The sequence below is a fragment of the Saccoglossus kowalevskii genome, chromosome 3, assembly GCF_978046115.1.
Source record: "Saccoglossus kowalevskii chromosome 3, keSacKowa6.1, whole genome shotgun sequence".
Taxonomy (NCBI): Eukaryota; Metazoa; Hemichordata; class Enteropneusta; family Harrimaniidae; genus Saccoglossus; species Saccoglossus kowalevskii.
The window spans coordinates 13,507,996-13,523,534 of NC_140643.1; the positions used below are offsets into that span (position 1 = coordinate 13,507,996).

Sequence of the window (15,539 nt, forward strand, 5' to 3'; positions counted from 1 at the left end):
TTTATGTATTTGTTTTTGATCGATGATTGTGCAACCAATGCCTTAATTAGTGATTTATGCGTGTCTAGTTAATCTGATTCAACGATTTATTGTTATATCTCAAGATTCGCAACCTTATTTCGATTATGTGCAATTTTGTTTCACTCGATGCTTATCACGTGACCGCTATCTCCATGTGTGATGTAATTGACTTGTATCGCAACACCTACTTCTGTATTTTTATTGTTCGCTATTATTGGTCTGTAAGCCGCGAATATTACCAATGTGTGAATCATATTTTATTGTCTAAAATTATGTATTTACATTATACTTGTACATTATTTATACCTTTGTAATTTCTTTATTTATTTTCTTTTTTATTCATTTTACAGTTGAAACCATTGTCATTGTCACTGCCAATATTCTATCGTAACTTGACCTTGTATATCTACTAGATGTGATTAAAGTGATCAATGCGTTGAAAGTTGTGTTTTATCCAATCAACTGTGTCGTGTCAATATTCACCCTCAACCGAACAGCAGGAGCTGTTACAGTTTCAAGTTTCTTGATGTCATGGATCAACCAGACAATATTTCCGTATCTTCAAGTGCCAGTACGGCATCATCAAAGGCAAGAGCAGCAGCCAAGGGTGCAGCTTTGAAAGTTAGACTGCAAAGACTGGCCCAGACAGAAGCACTCGAACTGGAGGAGCTCAAATTAAAGCAACAAAGGATACGTTTCGAGCAAGAAACTCAGCTTGCTGAGTCAGAGGCGGAAGAACGGGTATATGAAGCCCTAGAGTCAAACCCAGTCGAAGATGTCACAAAGGGAGAGGAGAAGCTGGGATCTCAAGTGCTGTCGTTTGAAGACCCATGGTGGTCAGCTCAACCCCCTCAAGGAAATGTGAATCTTCTTTCTCCACTCGGTGTGAATGATGTGACTTTGCCATCCCCAGCACTACCTTTGACAACAGGTCAATCAGGCACTCCTCAGAGCAAACAACAATCCACTCATGTGGAGGAGCAGTTAGTTAACATCAGCCAACAGTCCACCAAGAGTCAGTCTGATCAATCAGCAAATGTGATCACTGAAATGGGCAACATAATGTTCAGAAAAGAGCTATTGAGTTCCAGTCTTCGAACTTTCAATGACAGTGCAACTTCTTACAGGGCCTGGAAGGCATTAATGATGAACACTATAAGTGAGTTAAATGTACCCCCCTCACAAGAGGTAAATCTGATTATGCGATGGTTGGGAAACAGTTCACGAGAACTGGTTACACCACTTCAAAGTGTTTATGTAGACAAACCAATCGAAGCTCTGAAACATATATGGAATCTCCTGGACCAAACATATGGTGCAGTAGAGGTGATTGAACAAGATTTGATGAATTGTCTACAAGAATTTCCAAGGTTCACCATTAAGGAATCAATCAAGCTGCAGCATTTAGATCACCTACTTCTAGAAGTTCTTCACATGAAGGAGTCTGGAAAATATCCTGGTCTTGCCAGCCTTGACTCTGCCCATGGGCTCAATGTAGTTATACAAAAACTACCTCCAAGCCTGAAAGTTTCGTGGATGAAGCATGGTGCTAGTTTCAAGACAAACAACAACGTTTTATTTCCACCATTTGAAGTGTTCTACAATTTCATTCATCAAGAATCAGTAATGAGAAATGATCCAAGTTTCTCTGTAATTTCCAATCAACAAAAGGAAAGTGGTAGATCGTTTGCAGTTAGTGTGTCACCTCACATTTCTGAATCAAAACCATTTAGAAGGAACTGTCCCCTGTGTAGTTCTTCACATTGGCTGTCACAGTGCGGGGAATTCAAGGAGAAGTCAGTTGGGGAACGTAGGAGGTTTGTGCAAGAAAAGAAGCTGTGTCGCAATTGCCTCAACCCTGGTCATTTTGTTAGTACTTGCAGAAAGGGAAGTTTTTGCAAGCTGTGTGCTGATAAGCATTCAAGTTTTCTTCATCCAGTTACGACACATCAAACAACCACACCTAGTAATTCGCCAGCATCATCTTCAATTCAAGCTCAAAATCTGAGTGAGTCGCATCAGGGTACATCTACAGCCGTTACTTGCAAAAATAGCATCATTGGGTTTGCAGCAGTGCCTGTCAGTGTTAGGTGCTCAGGAGGAAGAAAAACTGTAAAGACATATGCATTCTTGGACAATGGATCAAACATAAGTTTCTGTACTGAATCTCTTGCTCAGAAATTAGGCGTCCAGGGTAAGAAAACCGAAATTGACTTGAAGACAATAGACCGCACATCTACCAATCAACGGAGACTACTAACACTTGAAATCTCCAATTTGAATGGGGATATTGTCGTTATGGCTCCCGAAGTATTTACTATTCCAACTTTGCCAGTGGACAGCCACACAATTGCTAAGCAGGAAGAAATCAATAAGTGGCCACATCTTGATGGTGTTCAGGTGACAAATATTAATGAAGAAGTTGGACTATTGATTGGCACTAACATTCCAGAACTGCATCAACCCCTTGAGGTCAAAACATCAACTAATGGTGGTCCCTATGCTACACGAACATTGTGTGGTTGGGTCGTCAATGGTCCATTATATATAGGCCAACAAGAGAACATGTGTAATTTCATTAACTCCAATAGGCAATGCCTAGAGTATTCTTCTCTTGATGAACAATTTAAAACATTTTGTAACATTGACTTCAATGACACTAATATAGGAAAAACTGTGATGTCTCGTGATGACTTGAAGGCCATCAACATCATGAAACGATCAATTTGCTTCAAAGATGGTCATTATCAAGTAGCTATGCCATGGAAGACAGATCCTCAAGTGCTACCCAACAACAAGTCAATGGCCTTGAAAAGGCTGAATTCTCTCAAGGTTCGACTTGAGAAAGACTACATTCTAAAGGTGAAGTACACCAAGTTCATGGAAGGCTTAGTCCAGGACGGCTATGCTAGAAAGGTGTGTTCCGCTGTAGGCCATGAATCAAGGTGGTTTCTACCACATCACCCAGTCATACATCCTCAAAAGCCGGAGAAGGTGCGTATAGTATTTGACTGCTCAGCAAAATACAAAGATGTTTGCCTTAATGACCTTCTTCTACAGGGGCCGGACTTAACCAGTTCCCTAATGGGTGTGTTGATGCGGTTTCGCCTCAGTCAAGTTGCCTTCTCGGCTGATGTTGAGAAAATGTTCTACCAAGTTAGAGTGCCTGAAACTGACTCCCACTACCTAACTTACCTTTGGTGGGAAAATGGTAATCTGAATAATTCTCCACAAGAATATCAAATGCGGGTACATCTTTTTGGTGGACGATCGTCACCAAGTTGTGCCAATTTTGCCCTTAGAAATGTGGCAAAGGACCGTGCAGGAGAACATGAGCAGAATATCACTAATACTATTGAAAACAACTTTTACGTTGACGACTGTCTCAAGTCTTTAGATAGTGAAGATGAGGCGATTAGCACTGCTCTAAATCTTAAGCATCTGCTTGCAAAGGGTGGTTTCAACCTGACCAAGTGGAGTTCAAATTCCGTAAAGTTATTGAATGCCCTTCAACAGGATAAATCAAAGGATCTATCATCTCTGGGAGGTGGTGACTTGCAACGGGCTCTCGGAGTCCAGTGGTTCATCAAGGAAGACAGTCTTGGCTATGTTATCTCTCCAAAACCCAAACCCAGTACACGCAGAGGTATCTTGTCAGTGGTAGCTTCGGTGTATGATCCATTGGGATTGGTATCTCCATTTATACTGAAGGCAAAATTTCTGCTTCGAGAACTGTGCTTACTTAATTGTAAATGGGACCAAGACATTCCTAAGAAAATCGAGATTGAGTGGAACAAATGGCTGTCTGACTTGAGCCATCTGACAACATTGAGAATTCGGCGTAGTTATAAAGAGCCGAAACTTGGAGCGGTTGTGTATCGAGAACTACATCACTTTGGTGATGCATCATCAACGGGTTATGGTGCTGTTTCCTATCTTTGTCAGAAGGACGCAGAAGGTATATTCAGTTGTGCGCTTGTCGCAGCAAAGTCTCGCCTTGCCCCCGTGAAAATGCAGACGATCCCAAGAATGGAGCTCCAGGCTGCAGTCTTAGCATGTCGCTTGGACCAGATGATTCGCGACGAACTTCAGGAGATCAAGATCGATAAATCTATTCTATGGACGGACAGCACATGCGTCTTACGATACATAAATAATGAAACAACACGCTTCAAAACGTTTGTGGGCAATCGCATTGCAACTATCTTGTCTCATACTAGCAAGGATCAATGGCACTACATTCCTTCAATGCAGAACCCAGCAGATCTTGCTTCTCGTGGGATGAGGGCAATGGAATTAATTAAGAGTGATCTGTGGTTCTCTGGACCAGAGTTTTTGAAACAAGACGAAAGTGAATGGCCACAATATCCTGCTGACCTGGGTATCTCTGAAAGGGACCCAGAATTGAAGGCTGTATCTATGGTTTCAGTTAGAAGGGATTGCAGTGTTAGTTACTTAATGAATCACTTCTCCAGCTGGCCAAAACTAATAAAGGTTGTAGCCTGGATACTGAGATGGAAACACATTGTCGAGTCAAAGGGAAAAGGGGTCGCAGGACCAATCTCAGTGGAGGAATGGAAGGGTGCTGAAATTTCTATAGTGAAGTATATCCAGCAACAGTCATATGCAGCTGAAGTTCAGTCCCTGCGCAATGGTCAACAAGTTAATTCAAATAGCCCATTGGTAAAATTTGACCCAATTCTAGTAGAAGGTGTTATGAGAGTTGGTGGCAGACTGAGAAATGCACAAATTAATGAAGATGCAAAACATCAGATAATCTTACCAAAGGGTCATCATGTCACAACACTCATTGTTCGCCACTATCATATTTGTACTGGTCATTCTGGTACAAATCACACTCTTAGTGAAATCAGACAAAGGTTTTGGCCCATTGGTGGGCGTGCAACTGCCAAAGCAACTTCAAGGAACTGTGTTGATTGCCGGAAAAGACATGCTCGACCACCCAATCAGAAGATGGCCGATTTGCCAATAGATAGAGTTACTCCCGCCTTGCCTCCCTTCACTTGTGTAGGCATTGATTGCTTTGGACCCTTCTATGTCAAAAATGGAAGGTCCATGTTGAAGAGATATGGTATAATATTCACCTGCCTTACAACTCGAGCTGTGCATCTCGAGGTAGCTTATTCACTGGACACAAACTCATTTTTGAATGGATTGCGGCGATTCATAGCTAGACGTGGTAAGCCACAGCTAATTAGGTCCGATAATGGAGGAAATTTTGTGAAAGGTGAAAGGGAACTGCGATTGGCCATAGAGAACTGGAATCAAGAACAAATTCACCAATACTTGCTACAAAATCAGGTTGAGTGGAAATTCAACCCCCCCAACAGCATCACATCAAGGTGGTGTATGGGAACGTTGCATCAGAACTGTGCGCAAGGTGTTGAGTACCTTGACAACATAACAGACCGTCAATGATGAAGTCCTTCACACACTTTTCTGTGAAGTTGAAATGATAGTCAATGGGAGACCTATTACGAGGTTATCAGATGATTCGAAGGATTGTGAAACCCTCACACCAAACCACCTGCTCTTGCTGAGAGCAGGACCGAAACTTCCACCAGGAGTATTTGTCAAGGAGGACTGTTACGTGAGAAAGTGTTGGCGCCAAGCACAATATCTTGCTGATGTGTTTTGGCATCGATGGATAAAAGAGTATTTACCGGCTCTTCAGGAGAGACAAAAATGGCGCAAAGCAAGAGATAATGTCAAGACGGGCGATGTTGTTTTGGTTCATGATCCATCAGCTCCAAGATGTTCATGGCCTCTTGCTCAGGTTGTGGAAGTATTTAGAACCACCTCAGATAATATGGTTCGCTCAGTGAAGTTAAGAACATCAACTGGGATGCTAGTAAGACCAATTACGAAGATTGTGTGCCTTGAAATTTCTGGAAAAGACTAGACATTGAACAGTGGCAATATCTGTGTCTGACAGTATGTCGATTGTTATTGTGTTCTTGTTTACAGAGGGGCAGAATAATCCCCAGTGTCGACTTGAAGGGTAGTCTACCCCTAATGACAGTCATACTTGTATTTATTGTTTACATTGCTTTGTAATTTAGATAGTAATGTTATAAAGGCTCAATTGTTCGCCTTTAAGGGGCCGGAGTGTTGCTGCCGGTTTGCAACACAGTTAGATATGTGGCGCCCTCTAGTGGCCCTTTCGTTTTGTTCAAAGTTGACCTTTTACCTTTTGAAGATCACAAGTTTTCACGCTACCGCGGCATTTGATTTTGACTCGTCACTAACGCTCAATTCGTCATTCAATTCACGCTATTCCATGGTCAAGACACAAACGTAAGTGTGATCTTATTTCCTGTTACTGTAATAATGACATCGTTCAGAATTACTAATTTTTTGATGAGTGAATTCAGCGAGGTTTCTAAATGCAATTTTACACGAGGCGTCGTAGGTCGACATGATGTGGAAAATTCCGTGAAACTTTATGTATTTGTTTTTGATCGATGATTGTGCAACCAATGCCTTAATTAGTGATTTATGCGTGTCTAGTTAATCTGATTCAACGATTTATTGTTATATCTCAAGATTCGCAACCTTATTTCGATTATGTGCAATTTTGTTTCACTCGATGCTTATCACGTGACCGCTATCTCCATGTGTGATGTAATTGACTTGTATCGCAACACCTACTTCTGTATTTTTATTGTTCGCTATTATTGGTCTGTAAGCCGCGAATATTACCAATGTGTGAATCATATTTTATTGTCTAAAATTATGTATTTACATTATACTTGTACATTATTTATACCTTTGTAATTTCTTTATTTATTTTCTTTTTTATTCATTTTACAGTTGAAACCATTGTCATTGTCACTGCCAATATTCTATCGTAACTTGACCTTGTATATCTACTAGATGTGATTAAAGTGATCAATGCGTTGAAAGTTGTGTTTTATCCAATCAACTGTGTCGTGTCAATATTCACCCTCAACCGAACAGCAGGAGCTGTTACAGCAACATGCATGTGAACTGACGATAATAATCAGTGTGTTTGATAAAACTGGACGGGTAGGAACATCTATTAATTAAAACCTATTTTAGGAGTTCGTGATATCAGAAGAATAATATTTCTTTCATATTTTTTGAGCTTTGGCACATGTAAATTTAGTTAGTGATTTCAACAATAGTCTTGAACCAAATTATGAAGCTCTATATTCGTCTCTGTTGGAACAAAACAGATTAATAAAATCGTATAGGTAAAAAAAGCGTTCATGATAAAACACAATTAAATTCGATCTCTACTATTGAACTCGTTCGGCCTACCTGCAAGGTACTCTGAAAAATGTATATGTCCAATTGAGTGTCATATTTTTATTGTTTTGAATGTATACGGTGCAATAGTAATCCCACAGCGGTGTAAACGCAGTTTTAGTAATTCTCAGAGCTCATCATTGTTTACCTCCGACAATGAGCTCTTCGGATCGCTAAAACTTCATATTCGTCTTTGTTCAATTTACCGTTGAAACGACTAATGATGCAAGCCATGTCTTCCATTAAAGATCCACCTGTATGTTGATACTAATATACACAATACACTATTGGCATAGTTTTCAATTCGGGATAGTGATTTTAAAGCGGGAGGGTCGTTACCTGCGCACGCGCGGGAATTGAGTCCAAAAGCGGCGACAAGAACGCAAAGGCTCATGGGTAGACGCTTGTTTGTAAACATGTGACATGCTATGGCCACCTGATGCATGCGTAGGTGACGAGTCCCCGCTTTAGGTTATTTTCGTGAGTTACGACCGGTGAATAACATATTTTGAGATGTAGAAGACTTAGAACACGTTCATATATCAAGTAACGTGGGAACAACAAACCTACACATTTGTGTTCTCTTCAAATCACGTGATCACCACGTATACACAGACGTTTGTCGACTCCTATCGCTGGTGTCCAATAGTTGGACATGTAAAATAAGAGTAAATCGCAGTACATCATAATTTCCTTGTTCGTATGCATGTGGTATCATCGACGTTGATGGCGTGCTTCCCTTGGCATAATGAAGCATAAACGAATCGTATGACAAAATATGGATGGGTTGTTTCATGCAAAGAAATGATTAGTCAGTTTACCCACAATTCAACAAAATATACAATATACAAACAATTCAATAATAAACTGTATGTATTGAGGAAATATAATATAATATGGCTCGTGATACATTGCACAGCTGTAATATTTGTTCAGTAGTCTTGCGACAGTCAGTAAATAATTTCAGATCACTGAAAACAGGCAATGAAGTGATGCTGTCGACGTTGAAGAATCGTTATCGTTTGCGCAGGTTGCGTTCTATACCGTTCACGCACTGTACAACGTTATATGGTTACGTCAAATCTATTTTCATCAAATTATCCCAATTATGACGAATTTGATTTATTATAGATATTAATTTCACATTCACCTCAATATTTTGCTGCTCCCCTTCTCCCCGAACTGTAAAGGTTGAAGGTAGTGTCAATCAAATAACATATCTAAGATGTAGGATATATTCTGTCCTATAGAATGATTTTTTATGCAGACGATCCTATTATTTATTCTAATGAATTTGATTGTGAATGTGACTTTTTTTTTCATCTTACATGATATCCTGGAGACCTAGAACAGTTATTACCCGGTGCGTGTACACATGTGTACAAGCGTTTCGGAATATGTAGTCATTGTTCTGGAAATTCAACACTACTTTCACTGTATTCACTGTGACCAGTAATACACTCATTGCGGCAGGTGTACCTTATACTTAAGACCTTATGAATATTCATAATCAAACTCGTAAACTTATTTCCTAGTACTGTGCGTTATATTGATGTCACGTGATTTATACACTTATTCTAGAACGCCTCATGAATACAAAGGTATATAAAATGTTCTAGAAAGTTTATAAATAGTGACTTAATATTTTCATAAAGGTCATCTTATATAATTAATTAAGAATATATTTAATTCGTACAGCGCAATAAGGATTGTCTTTGTGTTCCAAATATTTGTATATATGCAATGTATCGTGTAGTAAGTTGTTATTGTAGCCAAGGCAGACACAATATAATTACGTCATTGTGATGTGGCAACCCATCAACACAGTAACAAGTGTCAAAGGTAATGTCATATTACTTGATATTTAACTTGACATTCGTTGTGACCATGAGTTTAGACTCGAAACACATATTTGGTATACATTAAATCCTGTGATGGAATATTCTGATTTGTCGAGAAGCACTATATAGGTTTATAATAATAATAATAATTCATTCACTGATGTGCCAATTAATGACATATTTTTTACATCTAAAAAGCCATAATCCAATAAAAATATGGAAATATCCAATAATAATAAAAATGGAATTCTGCATAGATATTTGATTACACTCTTACTTAGAAATCTTACTTTCATGCATATGTGTTTCTACCCATCGAAACAATACCTTTACGCGATTACAATGGCCGTGCAAAAAAAAACTACAAAGCAATCGTAAACACGTTGTAATCCAGTAATTCCCAATTGTAGCTTATTGGACACCCCCCCCCCCCCATTACAAACAAAATGACAAGTTTCTGGTAAATGAAAGTTTATTTATTGTGCATCACTTTATGACAATTCCAATATACTACTTGAAAATGATTATATAGAAGACTTCGCCATTTCATTGTACAATAACGCGATGGGTACCCAACCGATCTAGTCAATAAATAAATAAATCATATAAAACTGTTCACAAACGATGCCATGAATTGATGCAAATGAGCAGTATTTGGATTACCTGTACTCTATAATCTGATGTCCTCCATCGCACACTGATTATTTAATATGAACTGTTAAAGATACGCGTATTAGAATCTTTGCACCACTGTGCGAATATGGAGAGCGTGAAAGTGAAGAGCGATACGTGGGCTTCAATTCATATGCGTGACATTTGTTTGTGTTGTCACGAAATTATTAACGATACTACAAAAATGTATATGTAAACATGTGAACATCCAGATATTTCTGATCCATGAGCGTCATAACTTTACAATTACAAAAGATCTAACTAAATGCTAAATGCTAACTCTAAAAATAATTCCCATAACCAATAGATAGACCATGTACGTTGAAAAGGGAAACAAGTCTCAGTGCGCATATTTCTGTGTTCACCTTTCCGATCACATGAACAAAACTATTGAGTTATCCATTGCATAACCAACCAGAAACTATACACAGAACAACTAAATAGGCCAATAATGTTCCGGTTTTGGACGACCTTAAAATAAAGACAGTGGTTCACATGGGCCATCACTTTTTAAAATTAATTTCGAACCTTGATAAGTCAAACTTTACACTTAGGGTCACAATTAGGGACATGAATAGTAGACGGGGTCAACATATTTACATCACATCCGGTAAGATGTCATTATCCCAACTAGGATAAAGTGGGTAGAAAATATTTTTTTTCAATTTAAGGAATAAACCGACCACGGTAGTAGAACCCGCAATCTCCACCATTAATAATAAATTAATAAATAAATAAACAGGTATTCCGAAAAGAAACATTAATATGATTGTAAATAACATTGAAGCAAATATAAAACAAAAATATGTAAACCAGTGGAAGTAACAAATCTCAAAATATAATAGTAAAATTAAAAATTTGCAAAAATCAAATTTAAATACTTTTTTGAGCCATATTTGACATTACAAAACATTAATCACAGAAATGCATTACTAAAATTGAGAACAAGCACACACAAACTTGAACTTGAAAAGGGTAGGAACACACGCCTCATAACACCACAAAAGAAAGAAAATGCAAACAGTGCAATAGGAATGTGATTGAGGATAAATTCCACTTTCTCGTGATCTGTCCAAAATATGGAAACTTGCGCCAACAACTTATGTCTGAATTTAATTTTCTACCACATTTGCTAAGAATATATAGTTGATAGTTTTATTTTTATTAGTATGATTATTATTATACTTTTATTGCTACTGTACTGATAGAAATACTGTGTTTCTAAAGATGCAATTAATATTATTATTGTTATAAAGTCCGACCTGACATAAATTGTCGATGAGCAGGCGTAAGGACTTTAAAAACCACCGCTACAAACCATCTGTAGATATGTATTTTGACTAAATTCTCAATACATTCTGTGAGTCCTCTCCACGGTGTGTCTGAGCGTTGACTTTTCTGGATGTTTTTGTCATTGTTCTTCAAGTTATACAAATGCTTGCTGGAATTGTGGCGCGTGGAACCTCTACTCCATAGCTACATACCGAACACCATATAGATGTTCATGATCTAACTCGTAATATTATATACCCAGAAGCCAATAAGCACATTGTCGTGGATGCTTATCCACCAATCTGATTAAAATAAGATCCTGGTTGGCTTAATTTTTTTTTTAATTTTTTTTTATATAATTACTATAATTATTATTTATTTTGATTGTTTACTATAATTATTATTATTTATTTTAATTATTTTTTAACGTTACAATTATTTTGCTGCAAGAATTAAAATAAATAATAATTATAGTAATTATATCAAAAAAAAAATAAAAAAAAAAATTAAGCCAACCAGGATCTTATTTTAATCAGATTGCTTATCCACTTGTGTTTTTCCTCATTGATTCATATTTGTTCTTGTTTATTCAGTTTTATTCTTTCGTATTCGCAATTTAGTTATATTATTAGATCATGTTTTGCTATTCGTCTTTATTTTGTTCAATTACATGCTATATTAGCTGAGATACAACAATCGAAAGTTGTTACATGTCTGAAACTATACCGTAATGCATGTATCTCTATTGTAAAGAAACACAGATTCGGTTTACATAAGCCATTTAATAATAATCAACAGACAGCACGAACGCAATAGGAAACAGTTGCAAGGTCGATTTTAAGCTGATGTGCCAATACTGAAAACCAATCACTGTGTTTCCCTCCTATTTTAATCCATAGGTGTGAATCCTGCTCAACCCTATAAAAAGGGCATTCTATGTGTATTTATCAGTTGCCTTCTTGTTACATTGTAGTTTCTTTGTTGTAACATTTCCATAATAAACAGTGTATTGTTTAAATGTACATTACGCTTCCTTTATTGTAACTCTACGATCCAATGCATGCAGTTTGAACCTGATCGAATGTGAGCGAATATCACCCACACACATCGCCCATTATGCAAGCTCTGAGTTCGTACAAATCCAATGTGTGTTCTTTTTAGAAGAGCAAATGTGTAGTGTATGAGAACAAAAACATTTGAAATTGGGTCACATTCTGACGCAGAGAATTTAATGTTCATTTAAAGTCTTGCGATGAAGCATTGTGATTGGTCGGGAAGCACTAGGTGAGTTTAAGGTTAAATATTACTTCAAACACATCTAAACCACCAAGGGGAAAAGAAAAAGTCACAATCTAATTAACGACTGACAAAAAAACACAACGATTTGGTAGTGAAAAGAAAAAGGATACAAACAAATATAAATGTCTGCACGAATTCAGAAAATTCGATACTATATACTAGTAGTCAAAATTACAGTGAAATAAATTAAGCTCGAGGACGTTCCATAAATATAAATTGACCAATCAAAAAACAATATGGCGAGAACATCGCGAGTTCTAATTAATATTAATGAGTTAGTTCAACATCATCCAAACAACAAGCTAATTCATTTTGAATATTAAGTGGTCGGTCGCTGATGCTATGACATGTATATGTATTATGATGTAGACAATGTTGAGCTCTCGAGCCACTCATTATAACATGTAGACACTCATGAAAAAGCCGATGTGATTGTAGTGTTCACTCCGCGTTAGGATCGGCGAGTTAGAAATGGTGAGCCCGTACAACCTCATCTTCTCCAACCATTGAATTTTTGTTTCGGGTCTCCCCTCATAATCAACAACAATTCGAACGACGGTGCAACTTTAACCCACCTTGGTTGTCATTAAAAAGAACTGCATATTTACTGTTATTTCAAACAATCCTTCAAAATACAAATGTATCCGAGTATCTTTATAATTAGATTGACAATGTTGACCGGGGACGTCTGTTTCAAATTGTATAATTTGTTTGCAAGAACTAATCACTGGGGCTGGGATTTGTATCACCTGCAAAGCAACAGTATAGCTATGCACTTGGTTAGATGCATGTACGTTCGTCGTCTTAGAAATGTAGGTCATTGTTCCCTTTCTGTAATTGACATTTTATGCAATGAACGCATTATATTATATTATATTATATTATATTATATTATATTATATTATATTATATTATATTATATTATATTATATTATATTATTATTAAGTATGTCGTGTTAATCGTGTGCGTTTGATGTGTCAACTTCTAACTTGTGTATTTAAGGTACCTGGACTGAAATCTTTATTTATAACAGTATGTGCGTCATTCTCACTTTAAGTGAGCGATGTACGGACGTCCTTGAAAGAGATGGCAGCAAGTGAAAGGGAGAGTTTATGCTACCGAGGGTCATAAACTACATGTGAAACATGTAGAGTAAGTTAAGTGTTGAGACACTCAAGGTTGTAATCGTCACCGCCATCAGTCTGCCTGTGTCTCGGGTGTCACAAAACATTCAATGACCCCCACCCCCCACCCCTTGCCCCGCCCGCCCGAAGGCTTGCAATTCTGGTACTTCGGTTAATATTAGATAAACTGTATACGATTTGTTACTAGGATGTTCTTACTACATAGCGTATGTATCGGTATTTATGATCGTAAACGTGGGAAGCATGTCGTAAAAGGCATCAGAATCATTTACACAATATCAACGCCCCACATAAAATTCTCCGCAAAACAGTATATTCAATCTAAGACAGGAAAGTCGTTACTCTAGCTAGGTCGGCTATCTTCAGATGATTCCTTCCCGCAAAACATTCAACAATAAAACAACGGCGATAAATACGCAAATAGTAAACATTAAGAAGTTCCTTCTTCTGACTGTGAATTTTCAAATTTCCTGCCGTGCATTGTTTGGCTTTAGTTGATCGACGAGATGCACTGACAAGTGTGATACAAACAGGTGTAAAAAAAAAAAAACAGGACAGAGCCTGAAGCCTTTATAACAAAGAGCGATAACATTGGGTAGATTTTCCAAGGTGTTAAAAAACTCCACGACTGATTGTTCGTCAGATTATAGACAATGTTCACTGGCAGTGTGAGGAGCCTAATGAGTTTTTCAGAGGTAATCTATCACCCATAGGTACCTAAATGCTGAGTTTTATGGATTCCCCATGGCGGCAGCAGAAGCAATGACTTTGCATGTTAAGTAAGGTAGATTTGGAATGTATAAAATAACTCACTATCCTCAGTAGTTTTTATAACTCTATAATGATTTTATAACGTCGTACATACGGGTGAAGTGGCGATACGGTTAGCATCTATACGTCGATAACTGTACGCGGTCAAGCGTCCGTGATTCGTAGTGTTTATTAATGCCAGAAGTGAAAACCTGTTCACGTCTGTGCGGCCGTTTAACATGCATATTAAACCACTGTCACAATGTGATATTGAGTGAACAAGTGGGAGAAGCTGCCACCCCTCTAGTCGAATGAGTTCACCCGAGATTTTAAAACGAAGTCTGTCATGAATATTGAATCAGCACAGCTACATAAAAGTACATAGAGAGGGAAGGACTGTAAGTTACGAAATCATACCAATACATGCTCCGTACAAGTGGATAGCAGCTTCGATGAAGGTTTGATACCTGCGTGAATGCAAGGTATATACAGCGCTAGAGTCGACGCCTTCCTTCCTATTTAAGCTCCAGTAGTTGGCATTCATATAGATAACACGATTTCCAGCTTCTTCTGGGCTACGAACCACGAGGCTAGCGGCTGATAAGACCCAGGGACGGTATCGTAAGCGTATATCTTTAAATAGAAAAAAGTCACTCAATCGAGGTTCTATTTGCACAGACGATTGATCAATGTTCCCAGGTACTTGGAGATTTCCTGGGGATAAGGGCAAGCCCTGTCAGTGAGTTTTAACGCTTGTGTAGATCTCACTTTACAAACACATAAATCATTGTCTTAAAACTGCGCCCTTAAGTCGGTGTCATTGGAGACATAAATCCCAAGGCATCAGAAACAAAGGGAACTATTCAGAACGTAAGATGTCCGAGCCAACGATCTCGTCGACTATATCCATCAATTTGGAGTTGCCAGCAATTACCAGTATGATTATTAGAGCGTACGTTATCTGAACAGTGCTTTCCTTTCCACGAGACTGCCAAGGAAGTGATAATCTGTAAAGTGTCTTCATACACCGTCCCTGGACAGTGCTTCATATCAGCGTTTATTGAACGAGTTGAAAGCCTACCACTGGTGAAGTAGCATAGTAGTACGCTGGTCACTTGCAGGTGTTCAACACAGCGCACGTCAGACTTTATCTCACTTTTCAGAAAGACATACTATATCGTCGCAAATCATTGAATGAATTATTGAAACAGTTAGAAGGGTGTTAGTGAACATTATCAATTCACA

The 15,539-nt window shown here is 38.0% G+C and overlaps 1 protein-coding gene across 1 annotated transcript; it reads left to right on the plus strand.

Annotated features, from left to right (window-relative positions):
• Positions 1 to 552: 552 nt before the first annotated feature.
• Positions 553 to 5,460, plus strand: LOC102803151 (uncharacterized). The gene has a single exon (XM_006816199.2). The coding sequence runs from the start codon at positions 553 to 555 to the stop codon at positions 5,458 to 5,460; it is 4,908 nt and encodes a 1,635-aa protein (XP_006816262.2).
• The last annotated feature ends 10,079 nt before the right edge of the window (positions 5,461 to 15,539 follow it).

Bases quoted from the DNA above. Each gene is read 5' to 3' on its own strand.
- LOC102803151 (XM_006816199.2), top strand. From the start codon at position 553: ATGGATCAACCAGACAATATTTCCGTATCTTCAAGTGCCAGTACGGCA.